Source organism: Pteronotus mesoamericanus, unplaced genomic scaffold (genome assembly GCF_021234165.1).
Source record: "Pteronotus mesoamericanus isolate MK-2021 breed Mesoamerican mustached bat unplaced genomic scaffold, CSHL_Meso_final scaffold_167, whole genome shotgun sequence".
Taxonomy (NCBI): domain Eukaryota; kingdom Metazoa; phylum Chordata; class Mammalia; order Chiroptera; family Mormoopidae; genus Pteronotus; species Pteronotus mesoamericanus.
In genome coordinates, this window is record NW_026555308.1 from 2,300,108 (window position 1) to 2,328,025 (window position 27,918).

A 27,918-nucleotide genomic window follows, 5' to 3' on the forward strand; every position below is an offset into this window, starting at 1 on the left:
TCACATACCTCATAAGAAAAAGCAATTGTTAAAGATGCACAGCCCCAAACAGGGTACAGAACCCTCAGGGCCATTGATCCTGAACGGAACAAAAGGCCTCCTCCTGGGGAGACTGTGATGAGCCTCGGGACGAGAGCTCGGGCTCAGCCGGCTGGACCTGTAAGGCCAAGAACCCTGCGGGGGCAAGGGATGGAACCCTTACCCGGCGGGACTCCCCATTAGCCAGCCTCCGGCCGTCCGAAGGCGACTCAGGAACTACCAGGACGCGAAAGGGCCAGGAGGCGAGACGGCGACACCCACAGACAGAGCTGCTTGGAGGACCCTTCTAGGCTCTGCGGCCTGGAGACCGTGGCATTAACTCTTCTAGGAGACAGGGCTGAACCAGGCAGAAGCCAGGTTCCTTCCGCTAAGCTAGAAGCCGCAACTCGCAAACGCAGCTGGGTAGCAGAGCCATCCCGGAAGTCCTCCACTTCCGCTTCCGGTGGGAGCGCGGGGGTTTTAGACCGCAGCGTAGAAAAGGACTTAGTGGGCCGAGGCCTCGGATGGGCCTGTTTCGCTTCGCTCTAGAATACGCGCGTCTCTGATCTCTGGGCCTCTTTAATGAGTGTTGAGAGGCTGCGAGCTGTTGCTCTGGTGCGGCGGCCGGAAGTGGGGCGACTTGCGGCTGAGCCGGAGGAAGAGGGAGCGGCGTCCGCAAAACCCAGCTGTTTGAGGTAACCAAGAATCGGTCCCCTTCGGCGTAGGCTGTGGATCCCCAGAGAGCTGGCGGTCGCTGCTCCGGGCCGCTGCAAGGTGGTTGGAGGTGAAGCGGTTATATCTCGTGGCCGAGCGGCTGAACCCTGCTGCCAAGGCTGTCTCGGGCGAGGGCGGCCGTCAGGCTCCAGTGGCCACTCTTTCTGCCTTCTGCGCAGATAGCTCTGGGCCAGCGGCGGGGGCGCTCTCGTACACTGCCTGCTTGGACAGTGCTCATGAATCCCGACTGTCCACCAGCAATGTTCACATTCCCACTTCTGCTGGCGTGTGTTTTTGTTTTTGTTTTTCCGGGCTGTTTTTAACTTCCAGAGAACCGCAGTTCAGCGTCAGATGCAAAAGGCCCTGGGCCTCTTGAGCCAGGGTGGGCAGCAAGGAGCCGGCCATTTGCGAATACCGTGGCATCCTGGACAGAACCTCGGTGCCAGTTCTGCTGCATCACCTCAAGGAGAGTGAGGCTCAAAAGTCTCTCTTCAACCTCCCTTAGAAGTCTAAAAGACCCATGTAAAGTCAGCAGAATGGTCACCTTAATCATCACCAACTGCCATTCTCCCTTTTTTACGACTTGATATTTGGACAAACATTTTGTAAAGAAAGGTCGGCTGTAATTTTCCTAGTTCAAGTAAACAGAAATTTTAAAATATAGGTATAAATCTTCTAAGTAATTCCTTTTATACGTCTTGCAAAGAAGTACCAAAGAATTTGAACATCTAGTTACTTAATTGGGGGATGCTTTCTGAGAAGAAAAGGCTATTTTTTTCCCTAATTGTTTTCCTTCTACCCTGTTCTCAGTGTCCCAGCTGTCATTCCAGTATTCATATAAGAAAAGGAGAGTCTCAAATGTTCCACGAAGTGAAGGCTTCCATCATCACAAGAGGATTAAGGGTCACAGAAATTGTACCCTTACTAAAAGCAGAAGACTAAGATGATATATTAAAATTTAAGAGAAACTTAGAATGTTTTCCTAATCTTTTGACATGGGGAAGATGCGATAGGAAGCACATCAATGAACTCCTTGGATAATCCCCCTCTTTGGAGCCAGTGGGTGCCAATTTTCTCACCCACCAACCTTCCCTGATTTATCATTTTCTTGTAGAGCTAAGTCATTAATTGGCATTTGTCTTCAATGAGCAGTGCTATAGATCGACTGAATAATATAAAGAAAAGAAGAGAAACAAAGGGCCTGGCCGTTGACTTTAAGAGAAGGCAAGGCAGGATGTTTTTTCTTCATTTTTCTCTCATAATATGTACCAAGTAGTAAAGTTCATGTGACTTTCTTATTGACCTGCACTTTTTTCCGTGCCCTCAGTGCCTTAGGAAGAAGATCCTTTTATTGATTTTATTCCAGACCAGACCGAGCCTCAGTTGTCAAAGGTGGGCCCAACACAGGAACAGCTGTTTTGGGCAGAATGATGACAGTAGATCTGAAGGTGACTGAGTGTTTGAACTCGCAGATCAGGGCTCTCTGGGAGACCAAGGGGCCTGTAACAGAGAGCTCCACTCAGAGTAAGAAGTACGCCACACAAATGGACAGTCTCAGTCCTGAGAGCTCTCGCCAACACTTCCGGAGCTTCCACTATCATGAAGCAGCTGGACCCCGTGTGGCTGTTGGTCAACTTCAGGAATTATGCCGTCAGTGGCTGAGGCCAGACATACACTCAAAAGAACAAATATTGGATCTGCTAGTGTTAGAGCAGTTCCTGACCATTCTGCCCAGAGATACCCAGACCCGGATAAAGAAGCACCACCTACAGAGCATTGAGGAAGCCGTGGCCTTGGTAGACCACTTGCAGAGTGAATCAGGTCAAACGAGGAATGGGGTGAGAAGAATGATTCATGGTATATACAATGAAATAGAATGAAGGTGGATACATAGGGGTTGGGGGCAGTTCACTGAGAAATAAGATGAATTGGATTAATGATCTGTTGTTGCTTTAGGCCATCTAAGGCAAGACCTGAAACGACAAACCTGCAGTAATAGTCATTCCACAGGTTTTGGAGATCCTGACTGGCTTCCCTGGAGACTTCTCTGGCTTTACAGAGTTGCATTTTCCCCCTCTTTGAAGCCAGAATGTATTGAAAGTAATAAGCCTCATTTGGCTTGGCCTAGGAGATGGGTCTTAAGTTCTGAGAAACAAAGGACAACAGGGAGTTGAAGAGGAAGGGCAGACCAAAAGAAAGGGAGAACATGGAGAGACAAAAGGAGAGAGGATAGTAAGGGAAAGGGAAACCAAAAAACTAGGCAGTACTGCAGAGGAAGAAAGAAGAGGGAAAAAAATGGAAACAAAGATTTGGAAATCGCAAGATTGACAGAGAAGAAAGACACTGAGAGAGAGTGTCCTTTGTACCATAGATAATAGCCTCCACCTGTCCTCCATTAGTGATTGGTCCTTGGTTCTGGTTGAGAGTGGGGATCCAGGTTATGCCTTTGGGCAGGCGGCAGCACATCAACTGGCTTCAGGCCTACCATAAAGAATACAGAGTAGGGCATATGATTGGTGTCAAAATCATCTGGAGAGAGATTAGAGCTAGAATCATTCCTGCCCCTGCTCCATTTCATCCCTTCTCTCTGAAAATCCTGGCCATGGGTAAATTCAATTTCTCAGTCTTTTGAGAAAACTAGAAGACAGGAAACCATTAAGATAGGGTTTTAGTCAAGAGAGAAAGGCTTTTGAGGACACATGAGACCTGGTGCCCTGCACCACCCTGCTAGTGGTCTGAGCCACTAGCTGAGTGGTCATCTGCTAGTGGTATGCAGATGGGTGGCGGCTGCTGTGTTGAAGGACTGGCAGTAGCCACATCCTTTTTCTTTTATCCTAAATTTCCCAGATTTTGTAGATGGTTCTTTGTGGAAAATTGGTGGCCCATTATCTTTTTAAGCCTCTTTGTCATTTCCTTTAGTGTTTCACACTTCCCATAGTCTAGACTCTATGCTTTTTCCTCCCTCTACCACAAGCCCCAAACCTGAAGTAAGTTTTGGTAACAAGGATGGGAATTATTTCTAGGTTGCAGTCCATGTGCTGGGAAAGGAGGCAGTACTATTGGGAGAAACAGCAGAGACCCCAGGCTTCAAACTGAAGCCAACAGAGGCCCAGCCAGTGGGCAGGTCCCAGGATGAAGAATTTTGGAGTGCATATCAGGATCTACAACAAGAGCTGAGCAGGAATACTCATAAAGAAACTGAGCCTGTGTCTGAGAGGGGTAAGAAGCTTCATAATTTCTGCTGGGAGCTATGAGAGTAATTTGTTCAGCCAGAACATTGTGAGCATTTTTGGGGTGCCCAGCTCTGTGGATATGCAAGTGCAGCCATGTTAGCAATTATAATACTCCGTCTCTTCTCCACCGCCCCCCCCCCCCCCCCGCCCCGGCCCCACAGATGGCCTTAGAATAGACCAGCTATGGGTGAAAGTGGGGATTGGCCTAAGATACAGAAATATCCAAACCATAGAACCATGGTAATTATACTATGAACTCTGTTCCTTAGAAAAGTGGAAGGATTTGGGCCACCCCATCCTCAAAACACACAAGGAATTGGGATCACAAATGAGCTGTCAGTGGTAGTATGTGAACACAGTTGTGTACTAGGGAAAAAAAATAATAAATGATAAACAATACATCTCCTCCTGTCTTATTAACTTTGCTCATGAAAACTGGAAAACCTGTTCCTGGGGAGTGGTAGATACTTGGATCTTATTAACAATGATAAGGCCATTTATGGGCATCACACACACTTTTAATGGTTTTCCATCTACTGAAAGAATCAAGTTCTGTATTTTAGAAATGAGCTCAGGATATGCATAGAAGCAAGAGAAATTTCCGATGGCTCTTTTCCACCTACAGCTGTGCCTGTTCACCAGATCCTAGCCTTTCCTGAGCAGTTAAAGAACAAACATTGGACAGTGGCGCCTGAGCTCATCTTGCCTGAGTCACAGGTGAGCTATGCTTTCGAGCTGTTTAGGGCTGCCTTTCCTGTTGCCCATGACCCACACTGCCCAGCAGGTGCTCAGAGGCATGTTAGCCCAGATGTTCCCCTTGGGGAACTGGTCACCTCCCAGGCTGTTTGCTGATCCCTTGCTGCCTCCTTTTCTGCCTTCTTACTTTTAAAAAATCATATGATGTGAATTCCTTCAGTGCATGGCCTACCATGTAGTTCATGGGCCTGATGTTAGGGCCGCTTCTGAGTGGCAGGTACTGAAGCCCATTCTCTTTTCTAGAGCTTATTGACATTTGAAGAAGTGGCCGTGTATTTTTCCCAGGAAGAATGGGAGTTACTGGATCCCAGTCAGAAGGCTCTCTACAATGATGTTATGCAGGAAAACTATGAAACTGTCATCTCTCTAGGTAAAGATTCTCCCTTCCCTTTGCTTAGAAGTTGAGTAGTCTGTAATATTAGCTTACTGGAAATGCACCCCTGTGTGAGAGTCTGTTCCAGTACTTAGTTGGTTCTCAACTTGATAGTGTGGGTAGGGGAATGGTATATCCGGATCGTCTGGAGCTTTTATGAACTGCATATGCTCATTCCTTATCCTAAATTTCTTAATCCCTCTTTCCACTTTCCCCTACAAATCTGCTCTTTTATCTTTCCAGTTCTGTAAATGGTACCATTTACCCAATATTTCTGGCCAAAAAACCTGGGTCATCCTTTAGTCTGATCTTGCCATCATACCCTGCTATTAATGCATCACTGGTCCTCTTGGCTTCACCTTTACATCATAGCCTGAGTCCCACCATGTCTTCTTCTCTAGCTCTGTTAGCATTCTGGCCTAAGCCAGTGGCTTCTCTGACCAGCTTTGCAACTCATGCTCCAACTACCACTCTTGCCCTCCCACAGTCTATTTTCCATGAAGCAGTCAGAGTCTCTAAAAAATCTGAGTTAATGACATTTTTCTGTTTCAAAACCTTACAATAACTTTTCACACATTCAGAATAAAATCTAAACTCCTTATGAGGTGTGTAGGACCCTCTAAGATCTGGCCCCTAACTCACCTCCCTGCTACTCATGCCCTGACTCCATCCTCTTTAGCCACACTGGTCTTCTTGCTGTTTCTTGAACTTCCCATGCTCGTTTTTACCTTCCCACTTTCTTTACCTGGCATACTAGACTCTTTGAGTACTGTATTTTCAGACATCTCTAATTTTTGCCCCACTCAGAATAATTTATGTTATGTAAGAAAAATAATGAGATTTCCTTTTATTGATTTCAGTCATGTAAACTGAGGACAGTCAAGAAGGGAACTGATTGTAGTAACAGATAGCCACTTCAAGGTACCATGTAACACTTGTAAAGAAGTCCTATCTCTACTGAAAGAATCAGGATCGTGTATATTTTAGAAATGTGCTTAGAATGTTCATAGATGCAAGAAAAATTTCCGATGGCTCTTTTCCACCCACAGCTGTGCCTACTCACCAGACCCTAGCCTTTCCTGAGCAGACAAACACCAAAGATTGGACAGTGGCGCCTCAGCTCATCTTGCCTGAGTCTCAGGTGAGCTGTGCTTTTCAGCTGTTTAGGGCTGCCCTTCTCTGCTGCCCATGACCCACACTGCCCAGCAGATATTCAGAGGCATGTTAGCCCAGATGTTTTCCCTAGGGAACTGGACACCTCCCAGGCTGATTGCTGATCCCTTGCCTCCTTTCTTTCTGCCTTCTCATTTGTAAAAAATCATGTGCTGTTAATTCCTCATGGGCCAGATGTTAAGGCTGCTTTTGGAGTTGCAAGTACTGAGCTGAAGCCCATTCTTTTCTTTAGAGCTTATTGACATTTGAAGAAGTGGCCTTGTATTTTTCACGGGAAGAATGGGAGTTACTGGATCCTGGTCAGAAGGCCCTATACAATGATGTAATGCATGAAAACTATGAAACTGTCATCTCTCTAGGTAAAGATTCTCCCCTTTGCTTTGTATAGAAGTTGAGTAATCTATCATGTTCTTGACTTACTGTGAATACTCCCCTGTGGGAGAATCTGTTCCAGTAGCTGGTTGGTTGCCAACTTGATGGTGTTTGCAGAGTAAAGGTGTATCTAGGTCACCTGGGAGTTTTTTCCAAGTACACGTTCCTTATCCTACATCGAATTCTGGGTCTCTTTCTTTTCTCCAAACTTGCTCTTCTCATATCTTTCTCATCTCAGTAGAGAGCAATTCTTTTCACTCAGTTGCTCAGAGCAAGAATCATAGTCATCCTTTCTCATTATTTTGTCATCATACCTTACTGCTAATGCATCACTATTCTCTTGGTTCCATCCTCACTCCATCTTCACAGTGTAGCCTGAGTCCAGCTGTATCTCATCTTCTTGCCTTCTTAGCATTCTGGTGTAAGCCAGTAGTATCTCAAACCAGGTCTGCCTTAGTAGCTTTTTATCTGGCTCCTGCTCCCAACACTCTTGCCCTCCTATAGAATCTTTTCTGTGCAGCAGCCAGTCTGTTAAAACCTGATCAGATTATGACATTTTCCTGTTTCAGAACCTTATGATGACTTCTTACCACATTCAGAATAAAATCCAAATTTTTCCTTATCAAGTTTCTCAAGACCTTTCAAGATCTGGAGTCTCCTCCCTTTTCTGCCTTCGTCTTCTACCACTGTGCCCTTGTTCAGTTCTCTTTAGCCACACTGGTCTTCTTGTTGGGTATTTATTTATTTATTTATTTATAATTGGTTTTTAGAGAGAGAGAGGGGAAGCAGGGGTCAGCGGAGAGAGAAACATTGATTTGTTTTCCACTTATTTATGCATTTGTTGGTTGATTATATGCGATGACTAGAGACCAAACCCACAACCTTGGCATATCAGGATGATGCCCTAAGCAACTGTGCTACCTAGTATCCAGCCAGGGCTTGTTTTTTGGAACTTGCCATGCTCATTTCTACTTTCCCTTTTTCTCTATCTTGCACACTTTTCTGCCATATGATAAAACTTGCACTTTTAGGTCTGCTGAAATACTTTCTCAAAGAGACCTCCCACACAGCCATATCTCAAATAGCTTCACAGAAGCAGAGTCTTAAATGCTCTCTTACCCTTCTTTAGTTTCTTTTAAAACATTTGTCACTAAATGATACCGATAGGTTTTGTCCAACCGTATATGAACCCCTGAGCTGTAGGAGTGGTATAAATCTTTCCTATTTCAGTGTCTGGTGCTCAAGAGCGAAATACAAAGTATAATTATGACAGGAATCACTTATGTGTATGATACCCAACCCACTGACCTTCACATTGGCTCTGCTAGACCTGGTCTTCAGAGTAAGAAAACCAGTCTGTATTCCCTGCAGCCTCTGGAGTTTTATTTCAACTTGGTCAAGTGTGGGGTTATTGGTGGCAGAAGAGGGAGAACATTTACAAAATTCCCATGACCTATGTCCTTTCCATTGATCAAGCTAGGTTTATTTCTCAATCTCCACTTTGTATATCTACCCATAAGTGCAGTAAAATATAAAATTGATACCTGATATAAGAGTCTAATCATTCAACCATTTGGGGGTGACAAATGCTAAGTATTCTTTACTCTTACTGAAATAGTTTGGATTTAGTCGATCATTGTTAAGGTACCAGGTTATTTTTTTAAAGATTTTATTTATTTATTTTTAGAGGCAAAGGGAGGGAGAAAGAAGGGAGAAATACCAATGGGAGAAACACTGATCAGTTGCCTCTCATATGTGCCCCTTCTGGGGTCTGAACCCTCTACTCAGGCATGTGCCCTGACTGGGATTTGAACTGGCAACCTTTCGTTTTGCAGGATGATGCCCAACCAACTGAGCCACACCAGTGAGGGTAAGGTACCAGTTTTTGACCTCAGTTTTTCCATTTCACAGCCATATTTGTGCTCCCCAAACCTGAAGTGATCTCCTGTTTAGAACAAGGGAAAGAGCCATGGGTTCAAGCATCCACGGAGTTCATGGACAGTCCTGGAGAGCTGCCTATAGGTAAATATACCATGAGAAGCTAGGTAATGTGCCTTAATAGGAACCTTTGAGAGGACCTAACATTTTTTTTAGAGGAATGTTTTTTAAAATTTTTATGTATTGATTTTAGAGAGGAAGAGGAAGGGGGAGAAAGAGAAACATAGATTTGTTGACCCACCCATTTATGCATTCATTGATTGATTCCTTTATGTGCCCTGCCCGGGAGTTGAGTCCACAACCCTAGGATATCAGGATGATGCTCTCACTAACTGAGCTACTTGGCCAGAGCCAAGGACTTAACTTTTTAAGATTCTACTTATCTGTTTATTAAAAATCAGTGATCTTTGATTTTTTTTTCCATTCCTGTGGTTTTCTTTCTTTGGTACTCAGTTGGCTGATTATCATATTAATTCCAACAGGGTTAAAGCTCAAAAATGACACTGAAAGTCATCAGCCTATATGTCTTTCTGGTTTAGAAATAGAAGCACCCAGAGACGTAACATCAAAAAAGGCTAGAGTGAAAGTTCCCCAGAAAACAACAGTCAAAGAAAATCATGGTGAAATGAACAGGGTGGGGAAATGGCACCAAGATTTAACAGTGAAGAAAAGAAAGAAACTTGCAACCTGGAAACAAGAGCTGCTGAAACTAATGGATCGTCACAAGAAAGAACGTGCAGGAGAGAAGCCTTTTAAATGCCAGGAATGCGGGAAAAGCTTCCGAGTTAGCTCTGACCTTATTAAGCACCAAAGAATCCACACTGAAGAGAAACCATATAAATGCCCACAATGTGATAAGAGGTTTAGATGGAGCTCAGATCGTAATAAGCACTTAACAACACACCAAGGAATAAAACCATATAAATGCTCATGGTGTGGGAAAAGCTTCAGTCAAAATACAAATCTCCACACACACCAAAGAACTCACACTGGAGAGAAGCCCTTTACGTGTCATGAATGTGGAAAAAAATTTAGTCAGAACTCCCACCTTATTAAACATCGGAGAACCCACACAGGCGAACAGCCTTATTCCTGTAACACTTGCAAAAGAAACTTCAGCAGGCGGTCAAGCCTTCTTAGGCACCAGAAACTCCACCAGTGAAGGGGGGACCTTGTTCAGTGTCCTCAGTCTGAACAAAGTCACCAAGTGGAGCTTGATGCTAAAGTTTGTGGAAAAATACAAAGTTATGAAGCATGAAATTTTCATCAGTGGAATATTTGGCGCTATTGGCATCATATTGCACAGAAAGGCATCAAATTTGACTGCAGGGGATTCATTAAAGTTGTACTACTTGCTGTTTTTACTTACAACCTATAGGAAATTCCTTAGCAAGATTAGTGTTTTAGGAACATTCTGAAAATGGGAAAAGCCGTTTTGGGATTGTACCTGCCAAAATATCAAATTCAGCTTCAAGTAGTAGATGAAGCCATGAATCAGTCTTGTATGGTCACAGAGGTGAATAGTGTTGGTTTTGCATTGATCTCCCCAGCTACTCTTAAATATGCATGAGAGAAACATTTGTAGCATCATCTTCCAAAACAAAAAGCAATATGCTCATTTAATTGCATACCATTGTTTTCAAGGTAACAGGTGTAACAATCTAATGGAACAGGAATGAATTCTAATGTAAAGTTTTCTGAGAACCAAATTGGATTTTCCTCTTCTCTTGTCACTGGGCATTGTATGAATTTTTCCTTGAACTTTTTAGCAACTTTAGCTCTTGAGTCATATTAGCACAAGTTTTACTGTAATGAAATCATGTTTACTTCACCACTAGGGAATCTGCCCGATAACTAATAATGCACTATCTTTCCTCTCATTGGTGTTTGGAAAAAATGAAAACATTTCTAATGAGATTATATGGAAACAGGTTGGAATTTTTAGCCATGGGATAATATATTAAATGTAAAGAATAATTTTATGCAATGAAAGAAATGACTATTTCCTTCCCTCACAGTATCAATAGGATAAAATAGCCATAAAAATTAGCACTTTCCTGAGGCCTAAATTTAATGGAGTCCAGGGTTAACTTCTCAGGATTTTGTTTGTTTGCCTTTTCATTTGGCTTTTGTTATTAAAAATCAGAAGAGATTTATGTGTCTGGAAATGGGAGTGTGTGCTGTAGGCAGCATTCTGTGGTTCGCTGTGCATAGTGACCAGGGAATCCATTCAGCAGTAGACCAGATTTCCAAAAGGATTGTTTTGAGAACTGATGCAGAGTGGTTGGCAAAAGTGAGTCAGTCCATATTCATATTGGTTGTCTTACACTGTAAACTATTAGGCAAGATCTACCTGTATTTGTTCTCTTCAGAGCAACATTAGGTAGTCTTGGGTGATTGATATACTGCTGAAAACCTATAGGCTGTGGATATTCTTATAACTTACCCTTTATTTCTACCTTTGACTCAGATGTATTCTTGTTAGAGCTTTTAGAGGTTGAATTATCTCTTCCAAATCTATTATTTTATAAATGAGGAAGTTAAGGCACAAAGTTCTGTTGGCTATCACTTAGCCTCATCAGTGAGGCCAGAAGGCAGGATTACCAGGATTTTGTATGTTAATCTCTGCAGAGCCAGCCTAGATGACATTGTATTCTATCTGTTTCTAGCTTGCGTAACATTTCTGTTTCTTGTTTGGTTACTGAAACACTCTTAAGTCTCCATTTTCTCTATAAAATAGAGAAAACACTTACCTCAGGTTCATTTAGGGATTACAGGCATTGATGAAAGAAAAGCACCTACCAGCCTTACCAACAGTCGATGGCTCAATCAATGTTCATTTCATTCCCTTTTCTCTGCTCCCCAAATATGTTTGGCAGGCTGACTATATTAAAGGAGCAGATGCATTTGTGGTTCTTGCAGCTTCTTTTAGAGTCAGCTCTTCTCATCAGCCTCTCAGACCTATAATGGACTCTGTGGGAACAAGAAATAAACTTGGGTTTAACCACTGAGATATTGTGTGCTGTGTGTTTCTGCAGTATAACCTGGACTGTTTTAATAGAGGTGGCTCTTCTACTTGAGCTCTGCCACTTTTATTTTCATTCCACTTGACCTTTGGCCCTCAGGAGAGGTTTAGCTTCCTATAGATGCTCCACTGAACTGATGTAACACTGATGGGGACACTTAGGATCTTACAAGACTGTAGGTGAAAAGTAAAATAATAAATTAAAAAGGAGACTGCCAGTGATATTAAGGAAAGACTCATTGGTTGTCAGGGAACATATCCTGGGGAGGTCAGTTATTCAAGTGGACAAGGCAGCCTTTCCCTGTGGTCTTATTAGTCTTTCCTTTTTCTTTGTTTTGTGCACCACTGTCCCATGTACACAAGATGTGTTTCTGTTGATAAGTAGGCTAGGCAGAGGGTAGGAGTTACTTTTAATTCCTCATGTGAGTACAGTAGATTTCAAGGAATGGTTTGGTAACTAACCCTGTGAAACCTGTGAGTTATGCCTCAAAAACCTAGACATATGGCAAATTCTACACCCATATTGGTGTATAAAGTAAGGTGGCTACACTTCATAAACTAAGGATGACAGTTGGGAAGAAGTTTGGGTAGGAAAGCAGGAGTAGGACACCTTAGTTGGGGAGTAAGAAGCCTTTAGTGGGAATGTCCTAGGTTAGCCAGTACCCAGCAGTACAATGTCTCAAAAATTATGCTTGGAATTTGAGGTGGACATGTGGGAGTTGGAAAAAGGAACTTCTGTAGCCTCATCACAGGGATAAGAGCAGATTACTTAACAAAACAAAACAAAACAAAACCTAAAAGCAAAATCTGTTGAGGCTTATTTCAAAACTGAAATCTGGGACAAAACCATAGGTTCAGTCTCTAATATTAAAGTTCTCACAAATATCTCCTCCATACCCAGATTTCTAGGAGAAACTTGAAGGTGTTTTTAAAAAAAAAATTTTTTTTAAATTTGTTTTCAGAGAGAGAAGGAGAAGGAGAGAAACATCAGTGTGTGAAAGAAACATTGATTGGTTGCCTCTTGTTCACCCCCAACTGAGGACCTGGCCCGCAACCCAGGCATGTGCCCTGACAGGGAATCAAACTGGTGACCTTTCAGTTCACAGGCTGGTGCTCAATCCACTGAGCCACACTAGCTAGGACACTGTGCTTTTTTAGTTTGTCAGATGATAATCTTACAGTGGGTCCAAGGTTGGTTCTGAGCACTGTATCATTGACCCAGCCTAGCTCCCAAATCCTCAACCCCTTTTTTGCCCTGGTCTAAGTAGCCAAAGTGCTGGGAACATCCCAGATTCAGAGTTCTCTCCACCGTTAAGTAGACTTTAACCTCAAGCTGATCATGAGAACCTCAGCTATCTTAACTGGAGGGGAATGACAGGAGGAGAATTTGGAATCAAACTAAAACTGAGATTGCTGGAATTTTGATCAGTTTTTAGAACAGTGAGAACAGATTAATTCCCACAAAGAGCTTGAAGGAAGGATACTAAGCAGCTTTTTCCATCCATCTGGACAGTTGTGATAACAAAAGGTTTGAACTCCTTAAAAGATTTTTTAAGCGTTCACTTGAGTCACTCCACTGACAGGTGCTTACTGAGTACGTTCAGTGTACACTCTCGTGTGTATTGGATCAGGGCTACCTGTTAACTTTTTGCTTGGGGGCTTTCCCTCTAGAACTTAAGAGTGGATTGTTTACTTAAGTTCTTATTTTCTATGTGTTCTCTCTGGTATAGAGTCTCTAAAGTGCCCTAAAGGAGGAAATTTATTTAAATTATATTTTGTTTATGCTATTACAGTTGTCCCCCTTTGGCCCCTCTCTATGCAGCCCCCTCACTCCCTCAGGCAATCCCCACACCATTGGTCATGGGTGATGCATATATCTGTCTACTCTATTCCCTATGCTATGCTTTACAACCCCATAACTATTCTGTAACTACCAATTTGTGTTAATCCCATCACTTTCTTTGCCCATCCTCCCCAAATCCCCTTACATCTGGCAACCATCAAAACATTCTCTGGAAGAAAATAAAAATGGCGGAGGAGTGATTGGAAGTCACACTGACCTCCTCCCAGAACCAATCTGGAATTACAACTAAATTGCGGAGAAATCACCTGGAACAAACAACTGAACAATAGTGAGAGAGGAGCCTTATAACCTTGGAAAGACAGAAGAATCAGCTTTAGCACAGCCTGATAGGGAGTGCAGTAGACTCAAGGAGGGTGAGGTGCCCACAGGTGGCAGCACTAAAAGGATATTGAAACGGCTAGTTGGATCCACCTGAGAAGAGTGGGGTCTAAACTGTAAGCGGGGATCTCCAGCCTACAGCACCAGAGCCCAAAAAGTACACAATAACACCCAGCTGCGAAAAACGGCAGAGTTGCTCTCCGCTAGACAAGCGGCTGGAGACGCAAAGAGACTTCTTAAAGGGCCAATGGATAACTTGTAGCCACTTACCATGGTCTCGAGCAAAGGTGGGGGCAGAGTGAGCTATAAGCACCTGAGAAGCGATTGGGGAAGGAGGCTTTGGGGAGAGAACAGAGAGAGTAGCCGGTGGGAATCCTGGTACTGACTCATCCCCCATACAACAGCAGCCATCTTGCTCAGGCAGACCACTCCCCTGAGCAGCAGCAGCAGCCAGAGAAGACACAATAGCCCTGCCCCCAGGAGGGACTCTGTCCTGGCCTGGTGGTGCTAAAACCTGACAGTTGAGTACAGAGAGGCAGCCACAGATAGTAGATCCCTGGCTAAAAGGGGTGCAGCGTGGTCTAGAGACACTTGAGGAGAGGCGGGGGACTGATACTTTAGGGAGAGAACTGAGAGAGTAGCTGGCGGGATCCTGGTGCTGACACCTCCCCTACACAGGAGCAGCCATCTAGCTCAGGGAGACCACTCCCCTGAGCGGCAGCAGCATGAGAGGACCCTATAACCCTGGTGGAGGAGGGAATGTGCTCCACCCTGAGGTGTCTAAGTCTGATTGCTGAGTGCAGAGTGACTAGATTAACAGCTGAAGGAGACAGCCACAAACAGTAGATTCCTGGAAGTCTCGAACAGGCTGCCTAAGGTCAGACAGAGTCAACATCTGACATCATCAGCGGCAGATCCAGACAGAAAAATCAACAGTCTCCTACCATAGAAATTCACACCACAAAGTCAGGAAATCAACACAGACCAATTTAAGAAGCTGAAGCAAAAAAAAGAGAAGAGTCTCACAAATAATGGGAAGACAAAAAGAAACACCCCCCCTCCCCCAGTCAAAGGGAAAGAAGGAATCCCCACAAAGAGAACTAAATGAAATAGAGGCAAGTAAACTATCAGGTATTGACTTCAAAACAACGGTTCTAAGGAAGCTCAATGAGCTCAGGGAGCTCAGGGAGAACTACCAAAAACTACAGGGAAACTACGAGGAACTTACTGCAAACTATATCAGCGTGAAAAAGGACATAGAAACTATCAATAAGACACAAGAGGAAATGAAGAATACAATTTCTGAATTGAAGAACACAGTAGGAGGAATCAAAAGCAGGGTAGGTGAAGCAGAGGATCAATTCAGCGAGCTGGAGGATAAGGTAGAAAAAAGGTCCCAGAAAGAGCAAGAAAATGGAAAAAGACTCAAAAAGAATGAAGAGGCATTTAGGGAAATGCAGGACATCCTCAAACATAATAATATCCGTATAATAGAGATACCAAAAGGAGAAGAGGAGGAGGAAGGGAAGGGATTACTTTTACTGTCTGAAAAAGTAATGACGGAAAACTTCCCTAATTGGAGGAGAGAAAAAGTGACACAAGTCCAGGAAGCACAGGGGGTCCCATTTAAGAAGAACACAATGAGGCCCACTCCAAGACACATCATCATTAAAATGGCAAATATCAAAGACAAACAGAGAATCCTAAAGGCAGCAAGAGAGAAAGGTGGTAACATATAAGGGAGCCCCGGTATGGCTAGCAGCGGACTTCTCAACAGAAACACTACAAGCCAGAAGGAGAATGGCAAGAAATATTCCAAGTCATGAAAAGCAAAGGCCTGCAACCAAGACTGCTCTACCCAGCAAGGCTCTCAACGCAAATGGAAGGCGAAATAAAGAGTTTCCCAGACAAAAGAAGGCCACAATAATACACCTCCACCGAACTAGCATTGCAAAATATGTTAAAGGGACTGCTTTAAGAAGATGTAGAGAGTCTATGAATACCCAGTTCCTTTCACTGTCACCAATACTTGATATTACCAATATTTTTATTTTTTAAAAATTATTTATTTTTAGAGAGAGGGGAAGGGAAGGAGAGAGAGAGAAACATCAATATGTGGTTGCATCTTGCGCGCCCTCCACTGGGGACCTGGCCCACAACCCAGGCATTTGCCCTGACTAGGAATCAAACAGGCAATCCTTTGGTTCACAGGCCAGCGTCCAATCCACTGAGCCACACCAGCCAGGGTGATATTACCAATATTCTTAATACTTATTAATCTGATTGTGACAATGATGTATTATTTTAGTTGTTCCTTTATTATTTGTTGAAACTAAACCTGTTTTTATAGATTTCTTGCCTATTTCTATTATTTTTAAAAAAGCTTTAAATGATTTTTTGGTATTATCCATTTTTGATAGATGTTTGTAGAATTTTTTTCCCTAAATAAAAAAAAGCCCAGAAACTATTAACCCTTTTTTAGGTGTGTTGCAAATACTTGCCCATTCTATTACTTGTCCTTTAACTTTCTTTATATGTATATTACTGTATGGTCTTAAATGTTTAATATAGTCACATTGTCAATATTTTATAGCTTCTGGGTTTGAATATTTTACTTCAGGGTAAGAAAAATATTAGTTTGTATTTTCTCCTAAAACGCCTTAGATTTTACATATTGATTTTTAACTCACCTGAATATTTTTTGTATAGTGTGTGAAATAGAGCTCTATATTTGTTTTATTTCAAGTAGTAGTGGTCCATGCACCTTATTTGTTGAATAAGCCTTACTTTCCCCATTGATTTGAAATATCAATTTAATCATATATTACATTGTTAGACAGATATATACGTTTGTTCCTAGAATGCTCATTTTATTTCATTGATTTACTTGGTTATTTTTTTGTGCTGGTGTCATGTTTTAATTGCTGAGACTTCATAATGGATTTTGACATTTAAAAAAGTAAATAAAATCTTCATTTAAAAAAAAAAGAAAGAAAAAGGAACTCCTACCTTTTGTGACAACATGGATAGAACTGGAGACTATTATGCTAAGTGAAATAAGCCAGTCAGTGAAAACAAATACCATATGATCTCACATATAAGTGGAATCTATTCAACAAAATAAACTAATGAACAAAATAAACCACAGGCATGAATACATGTAGCCAACTGAAAATGACCAGAGGGGATGGGGAAGGAGGCCAATGGTGGAAAGAAGGGGAAGTGACTAGACAAAGAACATGTATGAATGACCCATGGACATGGACAACAGAATGGAAATTGACTGTGTGAGCAGGAGCAGGGGTGGGCTGGGTGGAGGAGAGCAAAGGAGGAAAAATTGAGACAACTGTAATAGAATAAACATGATTAAAAATAAATAAAATATATGTACCCATGGGAGAGGAATCACAAGTCGGTAGTTACAAAATAGGGGATGTAAAATACAGTATAGGAAATGGAGTAGCCAAAGAACTTATACCAGTGATCCATGGACATGAACAATGGTGGGGGGATTCCCTCAGGGAGTATGGGGGGCCAGGTGGAGGGGGGCAAAGGGGGAAAAATCAGGACAACTGTAATAGCATAGTCAATAAAATATAATTTAAAAAGACAATGATGAGATAACCCCTACACACTTACTAGAATAGCCCAAACAATTTTTTTTAAATAGTGCTAATACAAAATTCTGGAGAGGATAAAGAGAAACTGGATCTCATATATTGCTGATGGGGACATAAAGTGGTATAGCCACTCTGGAGAATAGTCTGGCAGTTTCTTTAAAAACTAAACAGATACTGTATATCATGACTCAGCAATCATACTTCTGGGTATTCATTCCAGATAAAAAAGAACTCTTAAATGTGCACAAAAACCTCTACAAGATTTTTCATAGCAGCTTTATTTGTAATAACCCCAGGCTGGAGAAGGCCAAAATGTCTCTCATTAGGTGAATAGTTAAACAAACTGTAGCACATCTATAATACTACTTAGAATATTTACTTAGAATAATACTTAGAATATTACTAAGCAATAAAAGGGAATGACCTATTGTTACTTGCAACAATTTGGATAGTTTTCAAGGACATTATGCTAAATAAAAAAATCTCAGAAAGTAAAAAAAAGAAACAAAAATGTTCTCTGTATCTATGCTCCTGTTTCTGTTCACTTCGTTTTTTAGATTCAATTGTTGATAGATATGTATTTATTGCCAGTTTATTGTTCATATTTTTGATCTTCAAGAAGACCCTTTGACATTTTATATAATACTGATTGGTAGCAATGAACTCCTTTTGCTTTTTCTTGTCTGTGAAGCTCTTTATTTGTCCTTCAATTCCAAATGCTAGTTTTGCTGAGTAGGATGATCTGGTTGTAGGTTCTTGTTTTTTTTTTTTTTTATCACTTTCAAAATTTCTTGCCAATCCCTTCTGGCTTGAAGAGTTTCTTTTGAGAAATAAGCTCACAGTCTTATGGGATGTCCCTTGTAGGTAACTAACTTATTTTCTCTTTCTGCTTTTAAGATTCTCTCTTTATCTTTAACCCTGGTTTGTGTGACTCAGTGGATTGAGCTCTGGCCTGTGAAGCAAGTGTTTGTTGGTGCACTTCCCAGTCAGGGCACATGCCTGGGTTGTGAGCCAGGTCCCCAGGAGGGGGTGCATGAGAGGCAACCACACAATGATGTTTCTCTCCCTCTCTTTCTCCTTCCCTTCCCCTCTAAAAATAAATAAATAAAATCTTTTTTCTTTTCTTTTTTTTTTTAAGACTCTGTCTTTATCTTTAACCTTTAGCATTTTAATTATGATGTGTCTTGGAGTAGAGCTCTTTGCATCCATCTTGTTTGGGATTCTCTGTGCTTCCTGGACTTGTATGTTTATTTCCTTCACCAAGTTAGGGAAGTTTTCTGTCAATTTTTTTTCAAATGATTTTTCAGTTTCTTGCTCTCTTCTCTTTCCATCACTCCCATGATGCGAATGTTGGTTTGCTTGAAGTTGTCCTAGAGGCTCCTTAAACTATCCTCATTTTTTTGGATTCTGTTTTCTTCTTGCTGTTCTGATTGGCTATTTTTTGCTTCTTTATATTCCAAATCACTGATTTGATTCTCATTTTCATCCATTCTACTGTTGATTCCCTGTAAGTTGTTATTTATTTCAATTAATGTATTCTTCATTTCTGACTGGGTAATTTTTATGCTATTGAGGTCCTCACTAAGTTCCTTAGGCATCCTTATAACCAATGTTTTGAACTTTGCATCTGATAGATTGCTTGTCTCCATTTTGTTTAGTTCTTTTTTCTGAAGTTTTTATCTGTTTTTTCATTTGGGTCATGTTTATTTGTCTCCTCATTTTGGCAGCTTCCCTGTGTTTGTTTCTATGTATTAGGTAGACCTGCTATGCCTCCTAGGCTTGGTAGAGTGGCCTAATGTAATAGGTGTCCTCTAGGGTCCAGTGGCACATCCTCTCCTGGGTACTCAATGTCCACGCACTGTGTGAGCTGTGTACACCCTCCTCTTGTGGTTGAGCCTTGATTGCTATTGACACATTCAAGGTAAGTCACTGACTGTTTTGTCCTGGGTCACATGGCCAAAGTTACAGTGCAGTCTGCAGATGGCTGTTACTTGTGCTGGGCTTGGAGGTGCCCAGGCAAGACCACACTGTGAACCAGGGCTGGATGCTGCTGCTGCTGCTGCCGCTGCTGCCGGGTCTGAGGCAACTTAGTGAGAAGTACAGGGCTTGCTGAAACCAAATGCTGCTTGTATGAGTGAATTCAGGAAAACTTAAAGCATGGGTCAAAACAAGCCATTCATATGGAAAAGCTGCTGGAAACAGGTTGGGTGGGCCCAAAAGCTGGGTGGGGCAGGGCCCCAGGGAATCATCAGGGAGGGGCAACCAGTATGATCCTGGTTGATGGAATCTCAGATATGCTGCCCATCTGCTGGCTCTGTAATTGTGGAGGGAGGGGGCAGAAAAGGAAAAATGGCCTCTGCCAACACTTCTGTTTGTGAGAAGGCTGCCCCAGAGCTCTCACCCTGATGCCAGACAATTCCATTCCTCCCTGTATGTCTCTGATGCCTTTCAATCTGCTGCTTCTATACTGGAACTCAGAGGGAGTGAGTACAAGTTAAGTCTGTGCACAGCCCTTTAATAGGAATTGCCTGAGACTCCAGCAGTTTCTGTCATCCACCACCTCAATCTCTGCTGGTTTTTACAGCCAGAAGTTATGGGGACTTTTCTTCCTGGCACTGGAGGCCCTGGGCTGGGGTCCTGGTGTGGAGCCGAGACTCCTTGCTCTTTGGATATTTCTCCTGATTTTTATCCACCACAGGTGGGTGTGGGACCGGCCCATTCTGTGTCTCTGCCTCTCCTAACAGTCTCAATGTGGTTTCCTCTTGAATTCCTTAGCTGTAGAACTTCCATTCAGTTCAATTTCTGACAGTTCTGAATGACTGTTGTTCTAAAGCTTAGTTGTAATTTTGATTAAGTAGGAAATTTTGAAGCTATACCCACACTATATTTCTAAGGTTCTTTCCAAACAAGTACACAAGCATATTGTTACTGACTCTTTTCCATGTTTGTCCCTTTTATGGTTTTTTTCTTGTGAAGCTTCAGTGGAGAACAAGCTCTGAGCACCATTTAAAGCCGACCTTGCTTTATGTGTAGGATTTCCTTCCTGTGTGAATTCTGCAATGGACAATGATACTGAGCCACACTGAAGTGTTTTCCTCCTGTGTGATGCACCCATATGTGATAAAGCCTATACTTCACTTAAAACAGTTCTTCCCTCTACCTCTTGTGAAAAGAATTAAGCAGACAAGCTCTTGTCTTGCACTGAGTTTCAGGTTTAGGAAAACTATCAGAATTGCTTCTCATTTCTACCACAGTAGGATGATGAATATTGTACCAGTCATAACACTAACAGAAAAGATTAAGCTTTGTAGTATTTGGATATACTGCAACTTTAAGGAAAAAGTAGGAACCTTGCTGTTGAAATTTTTTAAAGCAATGGATATAATACTAACATCATAATTTTCACACTAAGCATTTGTCCATGATTTGTACAAACAACTGAACAGTTTCAAAGCATTTGAAAGAACCAAAAAGTGAAGAATTTTTAATGTTCATGAAGAGAAATGTAAAATTAAGTACTTTTAACTTTAGAAAGATCTTAAATTAGAAAATTTAGCTTAAGGAATAAGGGGAGTTAGGAAAATTTTTTATTTTAAATGTTTCTTCATCTTTTGGTGAGTAAGCATTACCCAGCATTAATGTTATTTATCCTCCTACAAGGAGAAGCTCATGTTTCCAATCTTCTTCGGGTGAAGAGGCCCTCCTACAACATTCTCCTCTTTGGTTTTTGCAAAGCTCCCACATGTTAAAATCTTAACTTGCCCAAGGGCCCTTTCTTCCCTTGACCTTCACTCATGTATGAGTCAGTCATATCTACTCTTATCACTTTGAGCACTGTGTTTGTTCCCTTCATAGCATGTATCACAAATTAAGAGTTATTTGTTCACTTGTTTTCATCTGTCTTCACCCATTAGAATGTAAGCAGCTGGAGGGCAGGGGCTGTGTCTGTCTGGTGCAGCCTTGAATCTTCAGTGTCAAGCACAAAACTGACAAGTCATAATGTGTAATAAATACAAGAAAGAAAATACAGCAAACAGAAAAATGTGCCACAGCCACATGAACATTAGCTTTGATTACTCAGGTTATCCCCTGGCTCATTGGTCTCCCTTCTTCAGGTATCAAGTGCTTGTCATGTGTGTAATGGTCATGAGTCCTGCTCTTGTTCTTTATTAGGAGAGATGGAAGAGAAGAGCATGTACATTTTCTAACAGAGCACACACATAATTTATATGTTGGCAACATATAGATATCTGAAGATATCATTCTGCCTGCATGAATGCTTAAGCCCAGAGCTCAAGAAGCTTCACCCTGGAATGGGAAGATGGGATTCAATGTGCGCCCCAGGAAAAACATCTCCATTCAGGTAGCCTCTACTAGTATCCACCCCACAATGTCTACTCTCCAGCACTTGCTAGTAGCAAGGGTCTGAATGCCTGTAGAGTCCTATAGGTCTTGCAAGCACTTGACACCTCTTTTCCTACTGATTCTCTTGACACTGAGCCTTCTATATGAGAAGGATCTGGAAGGGACCTTAGAAATCTGGCTCTGTCAGTGAGTCCAAGACTGGTACCCAGGGAACACTGGAGATGTGCACAGATATTCCATGAAAAAATATTCTGCACCTAAGTAAATTTGGGGACAATGGGTTAAAATCAATGTTTTGCTATAGGGGACTTCTCAGAGCATTTAAGTTTAAATGTATATCATGAAGTTCAGGATGAAAGGAGAGGTGTATAAATAAGCATACAATGATTGCCAAACTTATTTGACTGTGAGAACTCTTAAGGTGGTACATGTGACCATCATATCTAATATTTCTCAGGCTGTTTTGTGGAACACATGTTTGGGAAATACTGACCTAGTTAATTCTTTCACCACTATAGGAACCTGAGAGAATAACTGTCTTAGTAGAAAAAAAACAGATCCCACAAAACCTGACTCATGATTAAATGCTTTTTCCTCCATATCACTCAGCCTCTCAGGCTGTAGGACAGGCATCACCATTACACAGATTAGAAAGTTGAAGCTTCAGATCCCATGGCTAGATATTGTGGGCAGAGTAGAACTAGGACCCGTGCATCCTCCTAGGAAATGACTTGGAGACTTCTATCTTGCAAGGGCCCAGGAGGAGAATTGGCTTCTCCAAGGCCAAAATAAGCAATTGTTTGGTATCTGCTATATTTAGTACAGGATCCCAGTGTTTTAGCAAGAAAAGTCTCAATAGCTTCCAACATTTGCCATGGCAAAGAGTACATTGCAGATGGGTTTGGAAAATGGCATTTCACTTTTACAAAGATGCCAACCTAGTATAATTTTCAACTTCAAAGTCCATCTTACATTATCTCACCTATCCTACTCCCCAAGAGTGGTGAAGAACAGAGATAACCAACCCCATTTCAGATACTGGGTATATAAGGCAAAGGGTAGGAAGTGAATGCCCTAAGATGTTTGGAGAATACAGTGTACAGACAATGTATTGTAGAATTGTGCACCTGAAACCTGAATGTTAACCATGTAATTCCAATAAATTCAATAGAAAGGAAAAAATACAGAAAAAACTGAAAAAAATATATTGGAGAAGATACAGGGAGAGGACTGAGGTTTCCTGATTCCTAGTTCAGACACAGTAAGATCTTATGACTATGAGAACTCCAGGAAAAAAGAAAATACTTGTCTATTCAGTTGTGGAACAGGATGTAGGAGCCAGAGCTCTTAGTTGATTCATTACTCATTGTTCCCCTTCAGGTACGGTGACAGCCTTCCAGGGCTCCATTCCCCCACCATCCTGACCACTCAGATCAACCCTCACCATCCCAGAAGGAGGAGAGACTAGAGCAGACATCTCGGGAAGTACCATCACTCTGAACTAAATTGTAACCTCTTCATTCTCTCCCCAGGGGCCAGAAATCCCTTCTTAGGAATCGTCTCTTGTTCTCAGAAGTAACCCCATTTATCCTCCAGATAGCCTCTTAGAGTTAACAGGATGCTATGCCCTCCAAAATCATTTCTAGTCCTTGTACACAGTCTGGGACCTAGAAACAGTCCCTCCTCTAATCATTTTCAGGATCAAAGAGGCCTGGTGCTTGCAGGAAAGTTACAGGGAAAAGCTGTTCAATGTTGCATTCCCATCAGCAATGAATAAGAAGAGTTCCTGTTGTATTTGTTGTCAGTGTTTTTGGATTTTTACTTTTCTAATAGTTGTATAGTGGTATCTCATTTTAATTTGTAACTCCCCATTGACACGATGTGGAGCACCCTTTCATATGCTTATTTATCATCTGTATATCTTGTTTGGTGAGGTGTCTGTTTAGCCCTTTTGCCCATTTTCAAATCAGTTTGTCCATTTTCTTATTGTTGAGTTTTAAGAGTTCCTTGATTAATTTGTGTAATGGTCCTTTATCAGATATCTTTTGCAAATATTTTCTCCCTATCTGCAGCTTGTCTTCTTATTCTTTTGACAGTGTCTTTGGCAGAGCAGGAGTTTTTAATTTTAATGAAATCCAATTGTTTCTTTCATGGATTGTGCCTTTAATGTTGTATCTGAAAAGTTATCACCAAACCCAAGGTCATCTAGGTTTTCTCTTATTTCGTCTTCTAGGAGATATATTGTTTTGTGGTTTACATTTAGGTACAAAATCCATTTTGAGTTAATTTTTGTGAAGGGTGTAAAATCTATGTAGAGTTTTTTTTTTTTGCATGTAGATGTCCAGATGTTCTAGAACCATGTTGAAAAGACTACCTTTTCTCCATTTTATTGTCTTTGCTCCTTTGTCAACAGTTGACTATATTTGTATGCCTATTTGTGGGCTCTCTATTCTATTCCTTTGATCTGTATGTTTCTTCTTTCACCAATACCACTCTGTCTTGATTAATGTAGGCTTAGAGAAAGTTAATGTTGGGCAATGTCAGTCCTCCAACTTAATTTTTCTCCTTCAATATTGTGTTGGCTCTTCTGGATCTTTAGCCTGTCTGTAGTTATTTTATTTTTTAAATGTATTTTTATTTTTTATCCTCACCCAAGGACATGCTTATTAATTTTAGAGGGAGGTGAAGGTAGGAAGAGAGAGAGGGAGAGAAACATTGATCAGTTGCCTCTTGTGCATGCCCCAAATGGGATCTGCAACCCAGGCATGGGCCCTGACCTGGAATCAAACCTGTAACATTTCAGTTCATGGGATGATGCTCCAACCAAGTAAGCCACACTGACTTGATATATAATTTAAAATCAATTTGTTAATGAGCACAAAATAACTTGTTGGGATTTTTATTGAGATTTCATTCAATCTATGGATCAAATTGGGAAGAACTGTCATCTTGACAATATTGAGTCTTCCCACCCATGAACATGCAATAACTCTATGTTTATTTAATTCTTTGATTGTTTTCATCTTGTCAGTTTCTTCATTACATCTTGACATATTTAGTTAAATTTATACCTAAGTGTTTTATTTATTTATTTGGTGCTGATGTCAATGATATTATGTTTTTAATTTCAATTTCCAGTTGTTCATTGCTGGTAAATAGGAAAGTGAATGACCTTTGTATACTAACACTGTAACCTCCTGCCACTTTTGTTATAATTGTTTTATTAGTTCCAGGAGTTACTTTGTTGATTATTTGGGGTTTTATACATAGATGATCATGTTATCTGTTAACAAAGATGGTTTTATTTTTTCTTTCTTATTCTGTATCCCTTTTGTCCTTATTTTTGTCTTATTGAATTAACTAGGGCTTTCAATATGATGTTTAAAAAAAGAGGTGAAAGGGGATGTTCTTGTTTTGTTCTTGATCTTAATGGTAAAGTGTCTAGTTTTGTCTAGTCTCTCACAATTCAGTATGATATCAGTTGTAGGGTTTTTGTCGATTTATTTTTTACCAAATTAAGGAAATTGCCCCCTAGTGCCAGTTTGATGAGAGTTTTTATCATGAATCGGTATTAGATTTTGTCAAATGTTTTTTCTGTACCTACTGATATAATCATGTGATTTTTATTTTTTGCCTGTTGATGTGATTGATTATATTTATTTATTTTTGAGTATTGAACCAGCCTTGAATACCTGGATAAATTCTACTGTATAATTTTTATTATACTTTATTGGATTCTTCGATTTGTCAATATTTTGTTGAGGGTCTTTGAATCTATGTTCATGAGAGATATTGGTTTATAGCTTTCTTTTTTGTAATGTCTTTTTCTGTTTTTGTTGTTGTTGTTGTTGTTTTTGTATTAGAAAAATGCTTTCCTCATAGACTTCCTCCTCACCATTCTCATCCACTCTAGGTACTTCTTGTCCTTTCATTAAGGTAATGCTTTACATCTACAGACTATCCAGATCCCTGATTTCTGGCCATAGCTTCACACCTATAGTGAAGTTTTATTTGTTTGTTTGTTCATTTGTTTTTTAAGATTTTATTTATTTTTAGAAAGAGGGGAAGGGAGGAAGAAAGAGAGTGAGAGAAACATCAGTGTGAGAGAGAAACATCAGTTGGTGGCCTCTTGCACACCCCCAACTGGGGACCTGGTCCACAACCCAGGCATGTGCCCTGACAGGAAATCAAACCAGCGAACTTTCGGTTTGCAGGCCCATGGTCAATCCACTGAGCCATACCAGCTAGTGGCCACACCAGCCTATATTGCAGTTTTAGAAGATATCATTCAATGCCCTCTAAAGCTTTCCAGTAGATAAGCTTTACATGTGGGAAGCATGGCAGACATTTGTTTACTGTCGTCTAGTATCCATTTTCCCATTCCTCTCTCCCAACAACCCTGATTCCATTTGGAGATCTATAGGGTGCCTGACCCTGGTTTCCAGGACTGAAGAATGTGATCTAAACTAAGTTAATAAAAGGATGAGTCTACCTCTTTGGTCAGTATATGGCTCAGGTTTAGGCATATGACCTTAAGCTAGTCCCATCAGGACTTTTGGTGGAAAGGGTAGAACAAATGCAGCTCTTGTAACCCAGTAGCTATTGACAGTTTTCTTGAAAGTAGGAGAGATGTGAGCCTTAGGATAAAACCAATGACATAGAAGGCAGAGCAGAATGGTAAATATTCAGTCCTTGGTGACACTGTTGAGCTATAGTGTCAAGTATCATATGATACCTAGAAGTTCTCTGACCTTTTTAGCTGTATGTGTCTATACATTTCCTTTTATTGTTAAAGCCAATGTCAGCTGAGATTTCTGTTCATTGCTCTGAAAGAATTCTAATACTTTCAGAGCAATAACTGATTTAAGATAATACATGCATGCAATGAACCACCCTTTTATATATACCTACTTTTTAGTTTTGACTACAGATATGATTAAACATACATAAAAGTAGAAAGAATGATATGATGAACTCCTATGTAGACTTCAACAATTATCAACATTTTGCCAATATTTTTTCATTTAATCCCTCTAGGTTTTTCTGTTTGTTTTTATTTTGTTTGTTTTGGGAGGTTGCTTGTATTTTTGTTTTTGAACATTTTAAAGCAAATCTCAGACATGGTAACATTTCACCCATAAATAGTTCAGTTTATAAGATATAAACAATTCTTGACAACCTCTGCTCTAAATCATCTTTGAGAAAGAATATCCACTTAACAGAGGCATTTTCTCCCACAGGAGGCAAGGATAATTAAGAAGACGGGATATTCCTTCCCCTCTCAGAGGGCAACCACAACTTGACCTACAACTTCTCAAGATGGCTTTATAAGGGAATCCTCTTGGCTTCCTCCCTCCGGGTATTCATTTATGAAAAATAGGCAATCCAAATGCTTCATAATGAGGGTGGCCCAGAAAGGATGCTAGATGCCTGTAATTATGCCAAGAGCATCTTATTAAAGAGTTAAAATTACATGATCAACTGGTACACTTTTAATGACCTCCAGAGTGATTCAGTCATTAACAGTACAATGGCAAATGTTAACTGTTAGTTTCCTGAAAGCCCATCTTGGTAACTGCTAAGATGAAAAATGACCTGGAAATTTAATATTCCTATTTTATTTTTCTCCATTTGGTATTATACATCTTCTTTTTAAAGATTTTATTTATTTATTTTTAGAGAGAGAAGAAAGGAGGAAGAAATAGAGAGAAACATCAGCTGGTTGCCTCTCATATGTGCCCTGACTGGAGACTGAACCCACAACCTAGGCACATGCCCTGACTAGAAATCATTTCACTTTGAAGAACAATCCCCAGCTAACTGAGCCATGCCACTTTGGGCTCATACTTCTTAATAGGGAATATTCTCTCTCTCTCTCTCTTTTTTTTTTTTGTTGGTGTCTGTTCCTTCCCTTGATCTTTTTTCTGGAGTTATTCTAAAGAACTTACTCTGTACTTCAACACCCAGTTCTCTGATAACTGTGGTATGAACTGCTTTGAAAGATCCCTTTGTCACTGGAAAGGGACTAGGCCTGGAGCACATCTGCCTTGGGTTGGCCTATAGTGTGTGGGTTCTTGACTTTGTGCAGGAAAGTTTTCATAACATGAGTCCAAGTGATTTGGAGAGTACATTTGTTAAAGCTGGGGACA

The 27,918-nt window shown here is 41.0% G+C and overlaps 1 protein-coding gene across 1 annotated transcript; it reads left to right on the top strand.

Annotated features, from left to right (window-relative positions):
- The first annotated feature begins 497 nt into the window (after nt 1-497).
- Nucleotides 498-11,624, top strand: LOC129083633 (zinc finger protein 75D-like). Its single transcript, XM_054589489.1, has 9 exons — nt 498-713; nt 1,543-2,570; nt 3,756-3,951; nt 4,591-4,682; nt 4,965-5,091; nt 6,144-6,235; nt 6,500-6,626; nt 8,551-8,661; nt 9,060-11,624. Exons 2-9 carry the CDS (start codon nt 2,160-2,162, stop codon nt 9,737-9,739), a joined length of 1,836 nt encoding a protein of 611 aa, XP_054445464.1. The 5' UTR covers nt 498-713; nt 1,543-2,159; the 3' UTR covers nt 9,740-11,624.
- The last annotated feature ends 16,294 nt before the right edge of the window (nt 11,625-27,918 follow it).

Coding starts and splice junctions, on each gene's coding strand:
- LOC129083633 (XM_054589489.1), top strand. CDS start 2,160: ATGATGACAGTAGATCTGAAGGTGACTGAGTGTTTGAACTCGCAGATC. Junction 2,571..3,755: donor CAGGTCAAACGAGGAATGGG/GTGAGAAGAATG, acceptor AATTATTTCTAG/GTTGCAGTCCATGTGCTGGG. Junction 4,683..4,964: donor TCATCTTGCCTGAGTCACAG/GTGAGCTATGCT, acceptor TCTCTTTTCTAG/AGCTTATTGACATTTGAAGA.